The sequence below is a fragment of the Epinephelus moara genome, chromosome 8, assembly GCF_006386435.1.
Source record: "Epinephelus moara isolate mb chromosome 8, YSFRI_EMoa_1.0, whole genome shotgun sequence".
Classification (NCBI taxonomy): domain Eukaryota; kingdom Metazoa; phylum Chordata; class Actinopteri; order Perciformes; family Serranidae; genus Epinephelus; species Epinephelus moara.
The window spans coordinates 33095064-33117249 of record NC_065513.1 but is presented as its reverse complement, the minus strand read 5'-3'; the positions used below and the strand labels follow the sequence as shown (position 1 = coordinate 33117249).

Sequence of the window (22186 nt, the reverse complement as noted above, 5' to 3'; positions counted from 1 at the left end):
GCCCCCCCCCCCACCCCAATGTTGGATCAAAACCTAGGTCCTTGGTTCATCTGGACAGATGCAGTCATTGTAGTTTGACAAATTATCACCAGTTGCCTAATTTGTTAATTTACATTGTTGCTTGATTAATGATTGATTTTTTTTTGGTCCTTGGATGTTTGTAGGAATGTTCTTGAAACCATCTTGTTGACAGGCATGAATTATTTTGTGGTACAAAATGTTAAGTGCATGGACAAGAATTCCTACAATGGCTGCCACTGTAGGCTGCGTTCACTCTGCAAGCCTTGATTGATGCTAAAAAAACCCATCTTCCTCTCCTCAGCCAACGCCACTCTCAGAGCTTCTGGGATGCCATCGCTACAGAACGTCATCTTCAAAGCTGCAAAACAGGTGAGCTGTTAGGGTGTTTCTCTACAGCTCTCTTTTTAGCAAAACCATTGTCCACACACCACTTTAATGTCACATTAAAGTATGTTTGTTCTCCAGGTCAATACACCTGGACTGGACTCCACATCTCTGTACGACAACTGGATCCGATATGCCAACAAAACAAGCCAGGCCTATGGACTTATTCCCAAGTAATGAACTACAGTCATACCTTTCTAATTTCCTCAAGTACATTCAGTCCTGGGAGAGGAGTTATCACGGTTTTTATTCCAAATCCCTTATTTCTGCTTGAAAGTTTGCAAAACCACAGTATGTATGGCAGGTTTTTAGCTCACTGTTGACCTAGATCAAGAACTCTCATTCACAATTTGTAGTGGAGAAGAACAAGTAAATGAGTTGACTTACACCTTACATACAGTATCTAGTTTATCATCTATATCATGAGTCATATATGTATGTTTTCCCTCAGAAATTTCAGGCCTGTCGCACCCTCAATAAAACATCCTTCTTGTTGTCTTGTCCTCCTCTGACAGGATGGGATATCTGACAGGAGCAGGGAGTGATTACGCTGCCTTTGTCCATTACCTGGGTATCACCTCCATGGACATTTCATACACGTACGACCGGGTATGAAAGACTCACTGCCTTTGATTTACTGTGATAGATTTTTGTCTGATGCAATGTGAGTGCAGTATGTAGGTTGTTGAACCTTTTATGGTAACAATGATAATTTCAGAAGTTTTTCACCTGTAATACAGTTTGATTTTTGCACCTAAATATTCAGACCAAGAAATGCAGCAGCAACAAGCACAACAGATCACTTCAATCTGTGGTATCATATGGATATTTTTCTTCATACAGACTAAAACAAGTGCTCGGATATATCCTGCGTACCACACAGCATACGACACCTTTGACTACGCTTCAAAGTTCATTGATCCAGGTGAGCAGCGACACCTCTCATGTCATCACATATTGGATTTTCTTGTGCAGCGGTAGAAATCTAACATTTTATGCCATGGTACTGCAGATTATGCTTTATTTTGTGATTTATCATTCAAAAATGTTGTATATTTTAACAAAAAGCCTCATAATTCTAAATCTCATTCTACCACTGTGTCCTCTCAGGGTTTGTCAGTCACCAGGCCATTGCCAGAACAGCAGGAAATGTCCTGATCCGACTGGCCGACAGCCTGGTGTTACCATTAAACTGCAGTGACTACGCTGAGACTCTGGGTGACTACCTCAACACAGCACTGGACCAATATCAGCAACAACTGCAGGATAAGAACATCTCCATGGGTACGCAGGACAGTTATATATGTTTTAGGGGTGCAAGGGAATATTGCAGCACACAGCACACACATAGAAATAGTATGCAGGTAAATTAATTGTATCCAGGTTTTATGTTTCAGTATGTCAGGACAAGGCTGTGTCTGGTTCACATGGAGCAGTGAGTGTTTTTATTGGTTCAGCCAAGGCAGCTGGAATAATCACTCCCTGCATTATGTCCGACAATGTCTCTGACTGGAACTTGCATTAACCCAACTGCTCTATGTAGCAAGACATACCTGAAGTGCTTAAACAAAGTTCAGAGAGGCTGCACAATTGATCTGTGTCTTCTTTCAGAACCACTAAAACGTGCAGTGGACAGCTTTCGAAAGGCAGCTGCTCATTTGGACCAGGTGATCCACAGTTCGGACCTGGCAAATGAAACGTAAGAGCACAAACTCACATATATTGTTAACTTCTTTGCCATCTGCATAGCAATTTACGGCGAGTCTCTCTCTGTCTCTCTTCTTCAAGACCGCTGAAGGTCAGAAGGATCAACGACCAGCTCATGCTGCTGGACCGAGCTTTCTTGGACCCTCTGGCCTTCCCAGATAAATACGCATTCAGGTATGAAACGTCAGTCTAATAGCCCAGGGTGAGTGCATGTTGGATTCTGGGGCTGTATGCAAAATATAAAGGTGATGCCATGTGCAGTTTGCTGTGTGCACTCCACTTGATGGCCCCAAGGTATACATGAGACATGAATATTGACACACAGTGACAGAAAGTAGTTTAGTGATCCAGTCTCTTTTCCTCTAGCACCACCATGTAGTTGACATTTGTGGTTTTGTCTGACATGTCTTATAAACAACTGGATAGATCTGCTGCTAAACATTAGCATGTACAGTATATCGACACTGTGAGCATGCACAAACCTAGCGAGCATAGCTGATTCTTGGTCTTGTCATGAAGACACCTGTAAAGCATTTATTCTGTAATAAATTCCCTTTTATTTATTACACATGCTGCATTGTTAGGGGTTCCCAGAGCTTTTAAACTCCTCTCCTCATGCCATGTTAGGGACCATGACACTGACTATCTGCGTCATTGTGGCTAAGCATATCTCTGTTAATTGTTCAGCTGCCTATCACTGTGTCATCACTCTTTATATATTACACAGGCATGTTATCTGGGCTTCAAGTAGTGCAGGCAAGCCGACCTTCCCAGGCCTGGCTGATGCCTTTGCTAATGCTGAGTCATCAGGAGAGTCCAGCGCCTGGGACAATGTGCACTACCACCTATCAGTCCTGAGCCAGGCCATCGAGGGCGCTGCCCACACACTGATTGACGTCATATAAGGGACGAAGGAGGGAGGAACTGCACTCGCTCAGGGATTTTTTTATTTTATTTTTTTATGAGCACTGATTAGGTCGACCATGATGCGACTATTTATGGATGATATTAAGTGAGGGTATTTAGGAATCAGTGAACAGAGCTCATCATCAACCAGTAACATGAATATTCTATCTTTGTCACAGGATTAAAATATTTAAATATGATGAATGTTTTTATAAAAGCACTTCATTAAAGCTGAACCACTATTAAAACGGATGTTTTTTTTTAATGTGTATGCCAACTATTAAAATTTGCTCCCACTTATATAGGTTAAAAGTGCCTGGTTACCTGCAGGATACTAAAATCAGTCTTTCTATGTTAAGTGAAAAACAAAAATTACAATAACGAAGAAAATATCAATACAATTAACAAACATCCACCTCAGTAAGGCCATGTCCTTATCAAAGAAAAGCTCTTTGACCTTGGTCGTATTAAAGGAGCTCTCTACAATATTCAGAGCATGTCTACGATTCAGAAGATGTCTGCACACGGCTCTCAACATGAGGGTGGCTGAGCCAGCAGCAGCTAACAGCATCAACAGTGCTGACAGAGCCAACAGTGTTAACATGACAGGGGAACGCAGGGTAAACACTATGCTTCCGCGCCACTATCGTCCCGACCCAAGGTGGTGGGACGCCGTTATCAGTGTAAACCACCATATGAGCACAGTGCAGAGCAGCGGTGAGTAGCTAGCCAGTGGGATACACATGTGACTAACATTCAAAAGCGTTCAGACCACAACAATGAACAGAGAAGCTTGGATTACGACGCACGTACAAATGGAGCGTGACTTCATTCTCTGCTCAGGATGCCATTACTCCCCTTTATCTTTACATAGCAAGTTGTGGTTGGCAAATTATGTCTAGACCAGCTTTTCAATGCATGTTAGTATCTAACAGCAAACTAAAAGTTTCCTGTTCTCATTGAAAGATCTCTTTTTTAAATGATCAAAACTTTAGGGTTGTGACCATGGCATATGATGGTATTTTTAATATTTCAAAGATCAAACAGCACATTTTTGCTCGAGCAAGAATGAGTCACAATAGATAAGGGACGATGACTTGCTGATTATGCAGACATTTACGTCATCTTCATGTGCCAGAACCATTTCATCTAACAGGAGCGGTAGACAGTTGTACCCCTGAGCTACCAGACTGTCTGTGAATGAGGACATAAGACAGACACTGCAGAGCCATTACAGCAGAATGATGCAATGTAAATTTACTGGATTTATGTTCCAGAAGTTAATAGATCACGATCCTCCAGTGCACATACTGGGTTGTGTGATGTTTAATTTAGAAAGACTGGTGCAAAGCTTTGTCATGAAGGCCTGTTAGCAACATTTGTCAGCTGCAGGATATCTGGCTATCAGCACTCTGATATGTAAATGTTCTCAGCGACATAAGATCACTATCTAAAGAAACTTAATCCCCTATACTGGAAATGCAGGTGCAAAAAATGCAAATCTTGCACTGACAGACTGACAGACTGCATCAAAAACCTGCTACGGGCCTCAACTGCATCCTGTTGCAGGTCTGGATGTGAAGCTGCAATACTGCCTCCTGCCACCAGGGGCCAGAAAACACTTTGAGACAACCTCATGGGCCTAGTCAGCATTTGGGATTACCAGTGTGGCTGTCACAAAGGCTGAGTGACAGCAGCTACACACCCAGTGAAATCAACCGTCTGGAAAAGGCAATTCATTTCAAAGATTCATCACATGATAATGCTGCCTGTAATGCTTTAAGCCTTGATAATAGTCATGACGTGTAGTGAAGAAGTGTAGAAAGAAGGAGAAAAGCTCCAGGGAGGAAGAAGCATGAGAAGTTGTCCATCTCTGACCACATGGGTTCTTTACTTTCTTTGTTGTTCAGGCTCTCCTGTAAACACAGATTTCTCAGGGACTGCTGTTTTTATCCAGGCCTCTTCCGCTCTGGTTAAAGTTTACAAAGTTAGTCACACCCATCTGAGTCCTTTGAGCCGCTGCAGAAACACAACCTGGTGGTGACACTGATGTGTAATAAATAGTAATGGGTGTTTGTTTGGGTAGGTGTGGGTTTACGGTTTATTTTAACCCTGATTGCTCTACAAAAAGATGTGTCCCTTTGGTTTTTGGTTATTCTTAAGTTAGAATCAAGGTTACAAAGTTGGGTCAAATGAAGTTAAATGAAATTTAGCAGCACTGTGAGCTTTAAAATGTGCATTCAAAGCAACATGAGACACCTGACAGAGCTCAGGCGTCTCACAAAAACTGAAAAATCCACATTTACTATGTCAAACGAAGTCAAGAGTTAAATGTTACTGGCAGGGAATCTTAACGCAACATTTGCCGTTGTTTTCATTAGGGTATATTTATGTTATGTTGTCTGCCCAAACCACTTTTTGGATGTTACCTAAACTATACACTGACCTCATTAGTTCAGGATCCGTATTTCAGTGTTGTGCAGGAATGACTGGCTGTTTTGTTGGTGACACATTTATGGACGTTCCCCAGTATTTTTAGCTGGGGAATATTTACAGAGGATGGACTCTCTTTTTAGCAGTGCCATACTTGACATTTACACAGGTTGACATTAATATTTTGCAGAACTGCCCAGAACAACCAAAGTCTGTCTGTTCATAGCCACACTGAGCAGTTTCGGTGGTGCAGCAGAAGCCGGGAGAGGAAGCACGTTGTAGCCTGAAGGTTCCTCACATGCCAATCAGTGAACAATCTCTGTTCTCAGGCTTCCTTTTGTGACGATTCGTCAGCTGCTTCCTTTATTGTCTGTTGTATTATGTGTGTAATCAGAATCCTGAGTTTGTGGTGATGGACGTTGGCCTGACGTCATGTCTCTAATCCATGGTTCCTGCAGATCCTTGAAAGGTCTTTAAAGCATTTGATTCATTCATCTAAAAATAAGGATTTAGGTGCTAAAACGTGTGAAATCAATCCGTCAAAAATCTTAAAAATGCTAAGACATGGGAAAAAGGATTTCCAACTTGGCATGATGGGAGTCCAGGTCATGGAATCTGACATGTACAGTCACAAACTCGGCCAACAAACACCAGATATTCCCCAGTTCTGTTCTACCGTCGTCTCTTTTACAAGACAAAAAAAGGTCACGTTTTATGTCACAATAAAATGGTCTCTCTGCCTGAAGGATGAATGAATTGGTTCTTGTCATTGTGTGTAGGTGTTCTAATATTTCTACGTCTCCCTTCAGAAAGAGATTGTTAATCTCAACAGGACTTAACTGGTTAAAAATGGATTAAACAATAAATAAATACACATTTAAGCAAAACTGGTCCCTAACCCTTAGCAACTGACATCGGTTCATGATTTTTTTTTTTCTTTTATAGTCCTGAATTTTGGTTACTGTTAAACTGGTCTTAAATTGCATACTAAGTGGCATTTAAATAGTCTTAGGAAGTCTTAAATCTAACTTGCTATGAGCTGTCAGAACCCTGCTAATTTGCTTTTACCAAAACACATGCACACACAGCAGGGATTGCTGTAGTGCTAAAAACTGAGTAGGCAGCCAGCCATGACTGAATGGATGAAACTTTTAGTTAAACATTACTTTTTAATATGACTTTTGTGAAGGACCTGTATTTAATGTGGAACAGTCACACGTGACTGATAACTGGTTCACTTCAGGGTCAGTAACAGTGGATATCCAAAATGCAGTAAGAGCAGTGAGGTGGTAAAAAGAAGGACTTCCACAATATCAGTCAATCAAAAACAAAAACAGCAAAGGCAGGTGTTACTCGCCAGTCGCAGAGTTTATTCTTTTAAATATACATAGACTTTTTCCCCATATTAAATACCCCACCACCCTTCCCTCCCTCATCATCCCTCCCTCCCTCCCTCCTCCCCATTTCTCCCCACACTCTCAATTCTCCGCTTTCTCTTTCCCCCGCCCCTCCAGAGAGAAAGCTCGTCTCGGCTGAAAAACACACTCTACTTTGTGCAGCATATTGCTTATTAAGACATTTGCGAAAACATAAATTAAAAATACTACAGCTTGTTGTTTATTTTTTTCATTTTCTGCTCCAACATCAGACTGTTCCGAACAGAATCTAAAAAAAAAGAAGAGAAATTTATAAAAGAAAAACAGCACAGTGTCCCTCAGTCTGGCTACATTAAATGAACTGGATTCCCCTGTTTTTCATGACATGGTATGACCCTCCTGCCTTGAAGCGAACACAGCAGTCTGTACCATGATGGGTGAAATGGTAAGAAGAGAAATGAATTCTTCAACACATGTCCTGAGTTTGGTCAAATCATGTCAGTGTGGGTTTTTTTCAATCATGTGATAAATGACATGGGATCAAGATGGCTGCTTTGATTTCAGCCTTTGCTTTCACTAGTGTTTGTGTCTCTGCTCGTCTCCTCTCTGCTGGTCAGAAAGTGTGTGAGAAGTGGGGGAGGGGGGTGATCATTTTCTTCACCCCGCAATCAGGGATGTGCTTGTTGCTTGAGGCATTTTTTTTCTAAATCAAAAGTTTCTGCAATTATTGGTCCGGTGAGGCGGTTGGAGCTGCAGGCAGAGTGAAGGACAGTGTGATACGGCACTAGAGGAAAATTCAGGTGTTTAAGTCACAAGGCATGCATGTTAACACTGAACTCAGAGAGTCACCACCAAAGTGTTTCAGCTGTGACGTGTGTGTAGTATGTGCTGTGCATGAGTCTTGTCAGTCTGTTTTGGTGTGTGCGTCAGTGTTTGTGCATTTCTTTCTTTGTACAGGTGGTGTTGTAAAAGTCCTGCTTTTGCCTGCATGCTCTTACACGCTAATAAGTGTAATATTTCTTAATATATTCAATGAATGGAAGATACAAGGAATGCAGTGTTTGAGTGACATTTTATACCACCAATTTCTTTTAACTCTGAATTTTCAGCAGAGAATAAATGCATTAAAAGTGGGACTTTTACGATCACCAACACTGTATCATATGTGCACATGTGTCTTGTGTGCATGTGGCGTGTCTCATCAAGTCTTATCAAGTTTTGTGTCCATCATTCTAGCAGTCTGTCTGTTTCCCTCCCTCCTCTTTAGGAAGCACAGGAGGGGCTGCGTTGGCGTCGGGGAGGGTCAAGGGGTCACGCTGGGGTCACACACGGGGGGAGTATTTAGGGTTTCTTGGCACCTCGGTGAAAGATTTCAGCTCATAAGGGATCCCTGTGTCCACTTCGATGGATTTGCGGGAGAATAGCAGCCGGATATCATTGTGCAAGTAGATCTTCCCAGATTTGGAGCTCTGGAATCTGAAAACCAAGAAAAATATTATTTAAAAAAAAGACACTGTAGTTCCTCTGTGTGCGACTCTTGCTTGTTTTTAAGTTATTCTTGTAATCTTATATTTCCAGACATCTCGACACAGGCACAATTTAAAGTCAAGTGATGCAGACAGGTGAAACCTCAGTCTTACCTGAGATGTATCAGGTAGCAGAGAATCTTCTTCCTGTCTAGCACTCCGCTCCCTGGAGACGCCTCGCTTTTCCCCTCCACCCCTTCCTCTACAGGCACCAGGAAGATGCGGTGCCGCAGGAAGGTCATGTGATTAACGGGCATGTCGCCAAAGTTATAGGTCACCAGGAACATCTTCACCACAGTTTTGTTGGGATTAAATAAGGTCTGAGAACAGATGACGGACTAAAGTCAGCATTTCGAACAGCAAAAATTAGACAGCTGGTGGTAGTTTCAAAATAAAGGCTAACTTTTTAAACTTGGACACTATTCTCCCATGTTTTTGTGTCTAAGCGACTAATGGAGACAACAATTTTTGAAACTGGTCCAGTATAGAGCAAGAGGGCTGCAGCCGACAACGATGAGACAGGCTCAGATTATTTTAAGCGTCTGACAACATTATAGCAAGGATCTCTATAGACATAGACCTTTTTAATTAAAGAGCAAGATCCTTTTTGTTTAACCAGAAACAGCCTTGAAATCGCTATCGCCAACCTCACCAGACTCCCTTTAAATAAACAGAAATTTTGTCATCGTTAAAAACACTTCTTTCAAAGTCAACAGAAACAAAATAAAACTCACAAAAACAGTCTCGCTTTGTCTTTCCACTGTTCCAAAAATCACCAGCTCTGTGTTGCTTGAAATAAACCCTTAATTCATCCAGTTAGATGTGAAAATGTGCTGGCTCTATACACACCAAAATCACTGTTTATTTAAACGGAGTCTGGTGGGTTTGCCGACAGCAATTTCTGGGCTGTTTTTTTGTCGCAGAGAAAGGTTCTCATTCTTTAACAAAAAGGTTTATCTCCTCAGGGATCTTTCCACAATGCTGTCGGACACTGTCAGCTGCTGTGCACTCGCTCAATACTGGACCAGTTTCAAACTTTGTTGTCTCGAGGCTGCCTGGTCTTCTCTTGAGCAAAGAATGAGATGAGGATGAAGAAAAGATGAACTTACCACTTGAATGGTCCCTGCTTTGGGTATGCTGTATCCTTTCTTTCCAAGAGGCTCGAGGGATATCACACCCTGTGGGGGACAGAGACAGAGACATGGCTCTGATTAAATGTCCTCAATCACTGTGAGGGTGAAATAACTCATTCTTTGGTACATTTTAATAGCTGTGAACTCTGACATCAGGATCTAGATCTGGATGTAGAAGAAATATGCTGAAATGAAGCAGTGGAGCAATGGAGCAGCAGTGTAACAGCCCCTCAAATCACCACAGCTTTTCCAAAAATTGGACCCATCATTGCAGTTTCCCATGAGTTTCAGCACTTATAGCAGTCCCCTGCATAACATCACCAAACTTCTTTGTTTCTGGTAGTAAAGATGCAGATATGAACGACATGAACGTCTCGCATTTATCAACAAAAATTACTGCTAAAGACCTGCAAGGCATTCCCTGATGTTCTGCACAAAAGCTGAGGTAAACTGTTCTGCACCATGTGCAACGCTGTGTGTGCAACGTGTGCAACACTACTTCTACCATAAAACCGCGAGAATGGCTGAAACTTGTAAACAACAGACAAGACAAATCTCCATGACAGAGGCTGTTGAATCCAGATCTTCTGCATGTACTTAAAGAATCAAGGTAAGATTGAATATGTGTGGTTCGTGGTAACGTTCGTGTATAAATCACAAACTCAGAGCAGTGCAATTTCACTCCCCCTCGCAATTTTATTGCAAGAGAAAAGCCTAAAAAAATCGTAACATGCATCACCATTTCTTTAGAAAAGCTGCCATAAAATCCTTTGAAGCATAAAGCATTTTAAGCCACAACAATCCCAAAAAATGCCCGCAAATCCTAGAGGGTCTTTTAGTACAATAGTAATTTTTGGTTTGAGACACAACTATATAGGTTATGCACGTAAAACCAATGCCTCATTCTAAAATAACTACATCATGCTATAGCTACAAAGGCAGCGACGCAGGGAGTCATATAATGGTAAAAGTCAATTAACAGTTCAAAGTACTGAATCAAAAGAGGCCTTACATTCACCACTTTTATACACAGCAATTCAGAGTCAACATGAGGCATGAAGCTAAGAAAGTGAAAACAGCTGTTTTCCAAATGGTCCAGGGTCACAGCAGACACAGTTTATGACTTGCTGAAAGCAGATCTGAAGTTGTTTACATATTTATGCTGGCCCTACCTTGCAAAGTACTTGTTTATCTTGTGCTGTATGATTATATATGTGATAAATATATAGTGTTAAGTGCTGATGTGGACAGATGTGAGAAAAGCGTCACGATATCTGCATGAATGGAAAAACACACTACATATTTTTTACATCTGGTTCTGAACAGAGAAGCCAACATCAACCTTGGTGAAGCCAATTCTGTTTCTGGAGTTTGTTCCGATCTCTAATTTTACATTGTTTTTCTTTCAATGAGTGTATTGTTTTCACACAAGCAAACACACTACCTGCCACGTGCATGAAAGTGTGTTGGTTGTTGTTTGTTTTTTAGTTTGTGCTTGACTAAGGGTCTTGACTAAGCGTGCACACAATATCTTTCACACACACACACACACACACACACACACACACTGACCAGGAAGGGTGAGGGTGCGCTGTGCTCTGAGATGTCGTAGTATGTAACCTGCACCGGCAGGGTGACGTGCTGTGGGCAGTAGGAGCCGCTGGCACCGATCTCCGCCGTGAAGCCTTCGATCCGGCCTGACGGGGAGAATCGTCCCTTCAGAATGGACTCCTGGAACACCAAGAGAAAGAGAAGAGAGTAAACAGTCGTGAACAGGAGCCTTTTTAAAACTCTTTATACTGTAAAATGTTGGTTTAATTAGGGAGCTGAGCATTTACTGCTGCACTCTGAGTCACGCTTGGCCAAAGATTCAGATAAAAACACCTTTGGACGGTGAGGTCCATAAAGTTCTACATTTTATGTATTTTTGTAATTAAAACAAAAGCAGTGTTCACAATAATAAAACGTGCACCTGCAGGCCCACAGTGTGAGCCAAGAGGAGGATATTTTGAACGCATTAGTTCTTCAACTAACATTATTACTCATTTTACCAAAGTTTTATGATCCACTGTCTTAAATTAGCTACACTAAGAAGTAAAACAAACATCATAGATAACTTTAGATGTCATTTTGGGCACTGACTTATATTCTGCACTCACTGTTAGTCCTTACAACCATAGGCAAGGCTCTGCAACAATTAAAACAAACAGCCAGGCCTGTTCAACACACAGAATAAGATTTCAGCTCTGCTTCTCTCATGTTATGTAAATGGGAAGGACAAAAAATTAGGAACACCTCTCGATTTAATGTTCCCACCTGTAACCATGACCTAACTAATACGCATAGACTTTACATATTTCTGACAATGTCACCAAAAACTGATTGTACAGATGGCCAAAGAGTGTGTGTCGCCAAGTTAGACCCAACACTCTCCTTGGCTCTACCTGGAATGGCTTTACACTGGTTAAGGTTTGGGTTTGTCTGTCAACACCGTGTAAACGTGGGCACCATCTTTGACCTGCAGTGAAACTTATAAAATAATGTTTAAAATGTGTACCTCGAAGTTGCCAAGTAGTGATCTGCTGATGGAAGATGAGGGCCAGCTGGAACGTGTGGAGCGGCCGGTGTCTGTGTGTCTGCCGCTGCGCAGCTGCCGACTGAATATGACCACAAACACATACAAAACAGACTGGTGGTTAGTGGTTAAGATTACACTAATTTAGTCTCGACCGACATCTCACATGCTTCTGAGTGTGTCTGAGTATTCAGCTACAGACAAAAAATGTTGACTATGTTGACTTTGCTGCAGTCAGTCTGGCTGACACTGAACTGATTTCATCTATACACGTGTGCATTCTTACACTCTGACCACGCAACATTGTTCTCTTTAAGCTGTTGTTGGTAACTTTTTAATAAAATTTTATAAAATATAATAATAAAAATAATAAAAAAATGTGTCATATTTACAAAGCTGTCACTTTTTAGTAGAACATGAGACAGTCTGTGAAAAAATCATATTCCTCTGCCTCCTTTCAGTGCTTCTAATGGCCTTACCACACATGAATAGACAACCAATAAGAGCTGAGGAGTCTCTAACAGCTGTCCATCATGTCAATCATTCCTCGTGAACTGCGGTCAACTGCCAAACTAGGTAGCGCTGATTAAATATGAATAAACATTCTGTTGCTGTATTGCCAATTCCTTGCCTCAGATGTTTTCAGAGACATATTTTAGTGTACAGTTTAGCTGTAAAATGAGAGAGATTGTGAAACAGTCAAGCCAAAACCAAGCACTGCCCATCGGCCGGAGCAAAGTTTCTCATTTTACAGCTAAACAGTACACTAAAATATGTTTCTGAAAATATTTGAGGCAAGAATTTAACAATGCAGTAACAGACTTTTGATTCATATTTGGTCAGCGCTGCGTAGTTTGACAGTTTGACCACAGTTCACGAGCACTGACTGACACGACTAACAGCTACGTCAAAAACACACGAAGAAGACGTAGAAGAGCTATGAGGAGGAAGAGGAAGATGATTTTTTTTTTCTTCTTACAGACGATCTTTCTCATGTACTGCTGTGTACTGTGTGGATGTAGTGACAGTTTCAGCAAATATGGCAAACAGTTATTTTCAGAAAAGGTCCCACCTGTAACTTTAATCCCTCTTTAAAAAACCCTCATCTTTTTAATGCTGATATTCATAAATAAATTATATAACTTGGTTGAAAATATGAAGGAACACTCACCTTTTCAGCCGCAGCCCACTTTTTAGCCGTCTCCCTGATCTTGTGCAGTCTGTGGTGGTCTGAACAAAGAGAGGACAGAAAAAAAGGAAATTATTACTTGGTTTTCTCTGTTAATACACTAATTTAAGTCAGCCTATAGCTATTCACAAATGAGCAACTTGCTTGAAATGCTAAAAAACGTAACTCCTAAATACACTCAGAGAAAATGAAGATATTTAAATAAGAAAAAGTGGCCGTGTGTTAGTGTTCCTGTGTTCCCGTGAGAGTGATTTATATGTGTAGCTGTGTATTTCAGGTGTCCGCTTACTTACTGAGCACTGACTTTTGGATGTTGCATCACACGCATAAACATTCCCCATTTCCAGGCTGCCGTTCATCGTAAAGGCCACCCAACTGTCAGGTGACTCGTCACTAGCCAAACCTATGCTACCTGCTAGCCATTTGCTCACAGCAAAACTTTCACTCATGGTTAGCTTCTTGTCATTAGCTAACCTTTGACTACACTGGCTCTCCACAGAGCCTGGGGCTCTTTGTCAGCTCGTCGTCTCATCGTCACACTCGATTAAAACCACAGACGGCATCTTAGAATATCCTCCCGTCTCCCCTTTCTGTGTCTCTTAAATATCTTTTTCTAACCTTTATTTGCTGAAATATCCCTGTGACAGTTGAACCCTGCTCCTTTTCTTCCTTTCACTGTGCTTTTTGTCCCTAATTTATGTCCTTGAGTCTTTCTTACATCTGTCTGTTTCTCCCTGTCCTTCCCTCACCAAACACTAAACACCTCTCGTCACAATGAGCCCACCACTGTATGAAACCTAACCAGTGAACTAGTGAACCCCATTGTCATCATTTGCACACTCCCATCCCACAAACACACACTCAAAGCTCTTTCTGGCCTCCCAACGTTCAAAAATGGCCAATTCACTTCCAGAACCATTTTTTAAGCAGGATGTATGTGCATGTGTGTTTGTGTGTTTGCATCTGTGTGTGTTGATGTGTGTGCATGTGTATGAGAGACACAGCACACTCATGTGGGGGAACAATGGACACTCCCTCAATGGGCTTTATTCTGGAGCTACTCAGCCTGTTCCAGCGTGGCGTGATAATGAGCCGGCCATCACTTCATTCTTTCACTTTTACTCGTTCTCTTAGTTTCTCTGTATTTATGTCTCGGCCTCTTTTCCAGGATTGTCAAGGTTCACAGATGTCTTATCATCAACCACTGGCCTTTAACGGTCACTACTTAATCTGTTTTCAGTGTTTTAGAAGCTTGTCTGTGTGGTGGTCAAAACGTTTTTGGTCTAAAAGCGTGGTATTTGCATTGCAAATGTGCACATGCTGTTTTTCTACAAATGCTGCAATAAAATCACTTAGAGCTTCTCTTTTTGTGGTAGTTAATAAGGCTTGGAAAACTGTTTCATTCGGTTGTTAAAAAGAGAAAGAGAAAGCAGTTTTCCTCAAATAAAATGGCGTTCCCTCAAGGATTTTATGATATCATTAATATTGGGATCATAGAAGTATTTTGTTACATCTATTTATTTCAGACTCTTGCAGATGGAGGTTCCTCAGTATTGGAAACATTTGCTCAAAGCAGCTAACTGCATTTCTGTCATTAAATGTACTGATTAAAGTTCAATTCTGTCTGTTTTTGACTTCAACTCATCAGTGTGCCACCTTAAACTGTGTGCTAGGCTAACCACTCACACACCATGGCTGTATCTGTCTTGTAGTTACGACCAAGTTGCACTACAACTAATATTAGCTATTAGCTAGCACAGGAGTTGAAACTATTGGCTGATGCAGTTGTGGTAAATTAAATCACTTAAAATAAACCAAGAAAGAAGTGTGAGTCTGCTGACCTTAGAGGGAAGCAGGTGGTTCCAATAAGGGGCAGCTTTAGCATCAGTGCTGCGACATGACGCCGGGCCAAGTCCTGTTGCCAGCAATGACAGCCTGCTCCTCTTGGATGTGGAGGGTCCCTCATCTTCTGAGCATGACTCGCCCGTGTCGCTCGGTGACAGAAGCCTCTTTTTGGCCGGCCAGTGGCCTCCAGAGGATAGACGGTGGCCATTACTGCTGGGAGTTTTCTCCCAGGAAGCCAGGCCGTTAGAGGATGAGGAGGCAGCCTGGGTGGCACTTCGCTCAGGTGGGGAGGATTCGAGTCCAATGTCCCATTCCGTGGCCTCCCCTGGCTCCTGCAGTTCTGTGTGGTGTGGGGGGGAGAAAGGGCCTGGGGGACTGGTGGGACTGGCTGGGTTGGGAGTCTCATATGTGGACATTTCATATAAGTGGGGGCTGGGCTGGCCTCCAGATGAGCCGTTACTACAGCTCTCATTTGCAGGGCTACCTAGTGAGTAGGTGGGTGTGTGGCCCCCGTTAGGCGGCTCAGTCCTGGCTGAGCTTCCAAGGGGATGACCCTGGTCACACAGATGGCCATGTGGGTCACACATTGGGGGTGATTTAGGTGAGAGTGGAGCAAATACATCAGGAATGGGCCTGTCATGATTGTGCTGAGTTGGGCGTCGGGAGGGGTTGTGGCTTGGGGAGAGGGGTGGAGACCTGGGTGACAGTCCCCCCTCCGAGTCTCTGTGCTCCATCTGTGTGCAAGAGTATACAGAACCAGGCCCACCAGGGCCCGTCGCTAAGCCCATCCCGACACCTTGAGCTGGAGCAGGGCCACACAGCACCCCTCCCTCTAATTCCTCCTTGTCTAAAGTGTCCCCCAGGTGGGGGCGCTTATGAGTCAACTGGGGCTCCTCTAGCCCCCTTTTCACGCCAAACCGGACAGGCCTCTGTTGAGTATCAGTGTGGGATTCTGTGGAGGTAGAAAATCCCCCCAACTGGGAGAAAATGGAGAGCTGGTAGACCTTTTGGAGCCGCAGCTCCTCCTGGCCAAAGTGCCTGGGCGCCCCTGGTCTGACACCAGGGTCTAGGCCCTGTGTTGGGGCTGTAGGTGGAGGCAGGTCCCCCTCTTGGGCTGGAAGATCTAATGGAGCCTTTTTGTGGGCTAACTCCACGTGAATGTGCCGCATGGTTGCTATGCTGGAGGATGATAGTCTTGACTAACTTGCAACACGGTCAAGCAGGTCCTCACAAATGCCAGGAGGCAGAGCAAGATGTTCCACAGTAGAAGGAAGTCCTATACTTCCTGCTGTGATGTTGTCAAACAGTGTGAATCAGGAAGCTGAGCCGCACAGCACCTGAGAGAAACGAAACACAGCATTACGATTCAGGGCAGATTTCAATACAGCATTATATAATGTTAGACTGTTGATCGAACATAAAATCTAAACGCCACTCGGGACTTGGCAGTTTTAAAACAGTATGCAAATACAGCTCTTTAACTGCATTAATTAGCCACTTTATTAATGCAGTTTAGGCAAGGCATAAGCCTAATTTGTCTCCTGTCTAATTGAAGACAATGCCAGAGATCAGAATCTCACCTCTGTGCCCGTCCTTGTCTAATTCTGCCCGTGTGGACAACCTGCATCTGGCACAACATCTGGAGGTTGTGTCTAAAATTGTCTGCTAAAGGAATCCGTTTATCTCCATGGCAGCTGCCACGAAACAACGCCAACATCCCAGGATCAGGAATCAGGAAATAGTGAGGACTCCAGAGGACGCAGGAGTTAAGGAGGGGGGCACAGAGGCTACGACCTGAGGAGAAAGAAAAAAAGGTGTGTTGGTTAAAAATTAAAATAAAATCAACTAACACCATGATAGATATAACAGTTTATGATCTGAAGTTACTAAAGACATTCCACTTTTCACTGCATGCTTGTCAAACACCTTGGATACATTTCCAAGAATAAAAAGGTTTTGATTTATTTTAACCAATTTGAAGTTACAACTGGTCAGTATGCATCAATTACATTATGTTTCTTTGTTTAGGAAAGACATTTAATTTAAGACAGTCTGCAACAAGTGACTTGGATCAAATCATCCCAGTTAAGGCTGAAACTTACCAGAGGGGCAGAGTGTCAGTGACGCAGGACACTCTTGAGAGGAAACGTCTCTGTACTGAAATCGGAAATACCAGTAACTCTATTGGGGCTCCCCCTGTGGTTGGCTGATAGCCAGACACGCCCTCCTTGGTCACCTGGGCGTGGGACACGGCACGACTGTGGCATCATGACACGGTCATTCCACCCAGAATCCCTGAAGAGACAGAAAGACAAAGAAATCAAGTCAGTTCTTTTTACACTTCTACTTTCAGGAGACTATTCCTCCTGAAAACACACACACACACACACACACACACAGACTAAGACAGACATGCTGATGTACACATTCAAAATTACACCAAAGAGAGCCACAGAAGCACACATATGTCCATACACCTCTGCATACTTGAACAGACACACTGCAGAAGGAGGCACATGGCATATGTATTGTGCAAACACAGCAAGTTAAGGAGTCAATATTTCAGTCCATTCCTGAACTTGAGAGAAACAACACAAAAGACAAATCAATCAAATAATCAATCCCTTTATCCTTGAGTACTCAACAAGTCAAAAGAGGGAGAAATGTTAATCTCATTCTCTTAAAGTACAAAACCCAAACACTTTGGATTGAGGATCAAACATGGAGGAGCCACTGGTGGAGCAGCGAGTTGATATTTCCAGTTTTAACTTGGCACTAAGTGGCCCAAGGCCAAGAGAAGCAGGCCGTTTCCCGACCCACTTGGACCAGAACTTGGGAATGTGGAGGGTGGGGGAGTCGCAGTGAACCGTCACCATGGAAACCAGTAGCCCAAGGATAACGGCTCCTTTGTGTTTGGCCACAAAGAGGGAGAAAGAATCAGAGCTACAGAGGGAGAGGGGAGGGTGGACGGTGGTGGAGGGTGCTGGGGGGGGGGTAGGGGGAGACCGGCAAAGATGCTCCTCCAAGAAAATATCTATCAAAATGGCTGTCCTCCATGAGGTGTGTACAGCCAGCCAAAAAAATTCAACACACTGTGATAGAGGCCTGTGCTGTTAACCTAAAGCAAGCAAAACATATCAGACTGAGGATCTTACACATGTCATCCAAAGCTTGAAATGTTAAATGTGACAATAATTGGAGGAGGTTTTTGAAAATAGCCAAGAAAGCTAATGTGCCTAACACCCTGCTGGCACCCATATAAATCAATAAAAAAGAGGAATATGGCTGGTTCCTATTTAGACCTACATTACAGCAACTAGTTATTTCACTTTTTGGTATTTCTCTCTGAATCACCATGACGAAACAGTGATGACGTATGAAGAGATCCACTACTGTACTTACACAAAAGGAATGACACAGGCCTTAAGAACAAGGAGGAAGAAAGAAAAAACTGGCAAGTAAAAAGGAACTGTAGGTAACAACAGTAGTCTATAGGTATTTTCCACTAGATTGAAACACATCTGAAATGCATCTGCTGGTGAAACTGTAAGTGGTGTTGAATAAAATCCCCAAATTGCTATAAAAATATGCAATGATCAAACTTGGTAGGTAATACCCTGGGTATTACTTACCTAACTGCACTCTAGGTAACCTCTGGCTGATGTTAAAATTCCTTGGCTGAAAAATAGTGTTCATATGAGCATGTATAGTGATTTATCTACCTTTTCTCAAACAAAATTCTCCATTCAGTCGGAACAAAACAGTTGTCAACTTAAACAAGAAGGGAGGGATCATCTGTCAAAGATGACACAAGACAACAAGACAGCTCAAGAAAGAAGAATATAAAAGGGAAAGTGGAGACAGACTGAGGGCCTGTGTCCACATTGTGTTTTTTCCCCAAACGGCAGCGTCTTTTTTCAATTGTTCCCAATGAGGTGAGAGCGCATGCAGCCCCATGTGGCCGTCAAGAGAAAAGTGCCATGCCCAGCTTCTTTTTTCAGAGCGGATCGGCTTTTTTAATCTGAGCACTTCTAGTTGAAAATCTCAGAACTTTTCAGAAAGGCGCTGGTGTTCTCACTGCCACTACTGTCTATCCTTAGCTGTATAATACTGTCACAGCAAAGACAGAAGAGCCCCTTTGTGGTTTCTGAGTGTTGTGCTTTTATCACCATGAGAGTTGTAAGCTTGCTGGTAACTGTGTCGTCAATTCTCTGTTAACATACTGTAGCATTACGTTAGCTGCTCAGCTCACAATCAAGATATTGTTGTCATGGACACAAAACCCAAGTCATTTTAAAAAGCTCTAGGAGCACTTTTTTGCCAATGAAAAACGCACTGTGGACACTGTGGAGTCTACCTTCCCATACATTATAACCTGATTACATACAACTGCAGTGTAATGGTATATCATCAGGTAAGAATGCTTTACCATCACTGCAAACAAAGCATTGCATGGGGATGATGCCAAGAGTCACCTGTAATTACTTACAATGCTACATTAAAAAAACAGCTTATGCAATCACAAAATGCCTGAGTGCCTCTCCTATAATTCAACAGAACGTCATTTTACAGTCCAGTGCACATGCATATAAAATATATTAACAACCCAAGAGAGAGCAGGTTTGGGTTACATTTTTTATACTTTACCCAACAGGAAAGAAAACACAGTAATAGGACAATAAATAATAACCTAATAGTAACATTCATAGTCTAAATGACATAAATCACTACTGCTTTAACTTACTGTTTTTACTGGAATTAGAAAAATATGAACAGGAGGGAACATCACTAAAACTTCTGAAAACACTTAAGGGTCACACATCAACTGCTGCCCATGAGGGAACATTTGCAAGACAAATCCTGTAAACAAGATTATTTTGCTGATGCTTCTCAGGGTGGGGGACACTCCTCAAGCCAAACAAGAACTGCCCTGGTCAAACAGGGATATCTACTTAATCTCATTACCGAGTCAAATAACAAAAGATAGGGAGCACTACTTGTGTATTTGAGTTCACTTAACATGATACAACAAATCACCGCCTCTTGTTTTGTCTCCTCTTAAAGTCAGGTGGAGACTCCTCAGCACGGAGTGGGGGATGGGACATAATGGGAGAGGAGTCAGCAATGAGTATTTATAGTCAATGCCTATGTCATAGCTCGCTGGGAGAACCCAAAGGCTCTGTGCTAGTTCCTACTTGATTTCTGACCTTGTTTTGAACTAGCTGAGCAGGAGACTGGCAGAGGCTACCCAGCCCTTTTCAGGCTTGATCCAGGAGCCAACACCGTAGGGGAAAACTCTGGCTTCACCCCAAGAAAGGCTTCAGGTTGCTGGGCGTGTGTGCCAGCTCAGGCTTGAGAACTTAAGAACTCTTTTACTGCATCGCTGAACATTGTAGTGGTTTTAATACACTCACCCTCGTACCTGCTGCCTTAGGCAATCTTCCCATGTTCACGACTGGTCTACCGGTATAATCTGATCTGTGTAAAATGCACATGACCTGTGCACACTTACTGTAATAGCCATGTATATATAAAAACCTACTTTTTGCAACTTCAGTGAACCAATGTTGCCAATATGAGTAAATGAAACATTTTTATTATCTACATAAAATCATTACATTTTCCATTTAAAATCTGTAGAGTATTCCAGGGATGACATTTTCTTGTGGGCCAGCTCAGATGTTAGGGTCGCCCTGGTTCCCTCGACAAAAAGCCAGCATGATTTTTCCATTGGATTTTGGATTATTGCAGAAAAATAAGCTCTGTGGCAAACAAAGGTTTATGACACTTATATGTGTTGTTCAGCAATTTAATCTTCACAAATGCACACCATTTTGTGATTCGTGAAGCTTAAATGCAATCGCCAGAAGCACACAGCTAACATGAGGCAAAAACAAACTACATCATGGTCGCTTGACTACACAGTTGCTACTACAACAAGGCTGTAAAACCTTTTCCAGCAACAACCTCTGTAGTCTAATTAAGCTACTTGTTAGCAATCTCCTTTTTTAGGACTCATAAAAGCTTCACAATCCACAAGTGGGGTATTTACTGAAGAATATATGTTGTACAACAAAACTTGAAAATCTTAAGGTCAGGCATCTAACCAAAAACCCATTCAAAAATTCCATTGACTTAAAAATGAACCGCATGAGCAAAAATGCAAACTCAATTCCAGGTTTAAGGACTCCCTCCTGCACCACTCTATTATTCATAGCTATCATTATTCAAAAAAAATCATGACCTTCAAAATTCATCTCACATTTACTTGATTGAACGCTGCTGACATGAAGCATTAAGATGTTTACACATCACTGACAGGCCAGGTGCAATCTCAATGTAACATCTGCAGCACCTCTGGAAGTGGACCAGCGAGCAATCGTTCATAAAGAGACCGAGCGAGAGTAGAAATGATGAGATGACACAGACAAAGTAATGAGAAACATCTGATAAGAAGGAAACACCCAAACAGAGAGAGAGAGAGAGAAGAGGGAGGATAAGGGGAACAAACAGACACCACAGCCCAGCCAAAGACCTTGAGGAAGGTATAAATACAGCAGGCGCAGGCAGAGCTCCACAATGTCAGGGCCAACTCGGGAGTGTTCAGGGCTATGCAGCACAAAGAAGCAGGTCTGACACTTGTTAGCACACAGCCTTAAAATAATGATGTACCAAATGGCAACCTCCTGTGTATATCAGTGAACCTTTCTAGATTTTAAAAAATCTTTTTGAGCCACCAGAGCTGTCCTCTGAGTAATCATTTCTTGAAAATGGCCCCAGAAAAAAACTGGGCTATACAATATATGATTATTAAATTCAAAGGTTCAAAAGCATATCTGGCTCTGTCACACCTTGTTTTATTTGCATGCACAAAGGAGGAGGAAATACAATGCTTATGTGTGGGTGAAACAAAGGCAAATGAGGAAAACAGGTGAAAAACAATTGAGGCTACTTGGGCACAGAAACCAGACAATGATGAGATGAAGATTCAGTAAAGCGGTGAATGGGACCAAGAGCAAATGCATTTAAAAGAGGTATCATTTGCCTCGGCACAGGCCTGGCTCAGGATGAAAATGAGAATAAACTGAGTC

At 42.3% G+C, this 22186-nt stretch overlaps 2 protein-coding genes across 3 annotated transcripts in view; one reads left to right on the top strand and one right to left on the bottom strand.

Moving 5' to 3' along the window:
* Positions 1-4787, top strand: part of naaladl1 (N-acetylated alpha-linked acidic dipeptidase like 1) — a 12790-nt gene extending 8003 nt beyond the window's left edge. Inside the window, exons 12-19 of the mRNA XM_050051012.1 lie at positions 323-390; positions 487-578; positions 921-1014; positions 1249-1330; positions 1516-1689; positions 2017-2104; positions 2194-2286; positions 2840-4787. Coding sequence (XP_049906969.1) covers positions 323-390; positions 487-578; positions 921-1014; positions 1249-1330; positions 1516-1689; positions 2017-2104; positions 2194-2286; positions 2840-3017 — 869 coding nt within the window. The 3' untranslated portion in view covers positions 3018-4787. The remainder of the gene's footprint in view (positions 1-322; positions 391-486; positions 579-920; positions 1015-1248; positions 1331-1515; positions 1690-2016; positions 2105-2193; positions 2287-2839) is intronic.
* A 2126-nt stretch (positions 4788-6913) lies between these two features.
* The window catches only part of LOC126394170 (protein FAM214B), a 34264-nt gene continuing 18991 nt past the window's right edge, over positions 6914-22186 (bottom strand). For both annotated transcript variants that reach the window (XM_050050836.1, XM_050050837.1), the window contains 9 exons: positions 17198-17390; positions 16676-16889; positions 15092-16432; positions 13233-13291; positions 12044-12143; positions 11059-11217; positions 9463-9531; positions 8468-8673; positions 6914-8303 (listed from right to left, as the gene is read on the bottom strand). In XM_050050836.1, coding sequence (XP_049906793.1) covers positions 8150-8303; positions 8468-8673; positions 9463-9531; positions 11059-11217; positions 12044-12143; positions 13233-13291; positions 15092-16264 — 1920 coding nt within the window. In that variant the 5' untranslated portion in view covers positions 16265-16432; positions 16676-16889; positions 17198-17390 and the 3' untranslated portion in view covers positions 6914-8149. The remainder of the gene's footprint in view (positions 8304-8467; positions 8674-9462; positions 9532-11058; positions 11218-12043; positions 12144-13232; positions 13292-15091; positions 16433-16675; positions 16890-17197; positions 17391-22186) is intronic.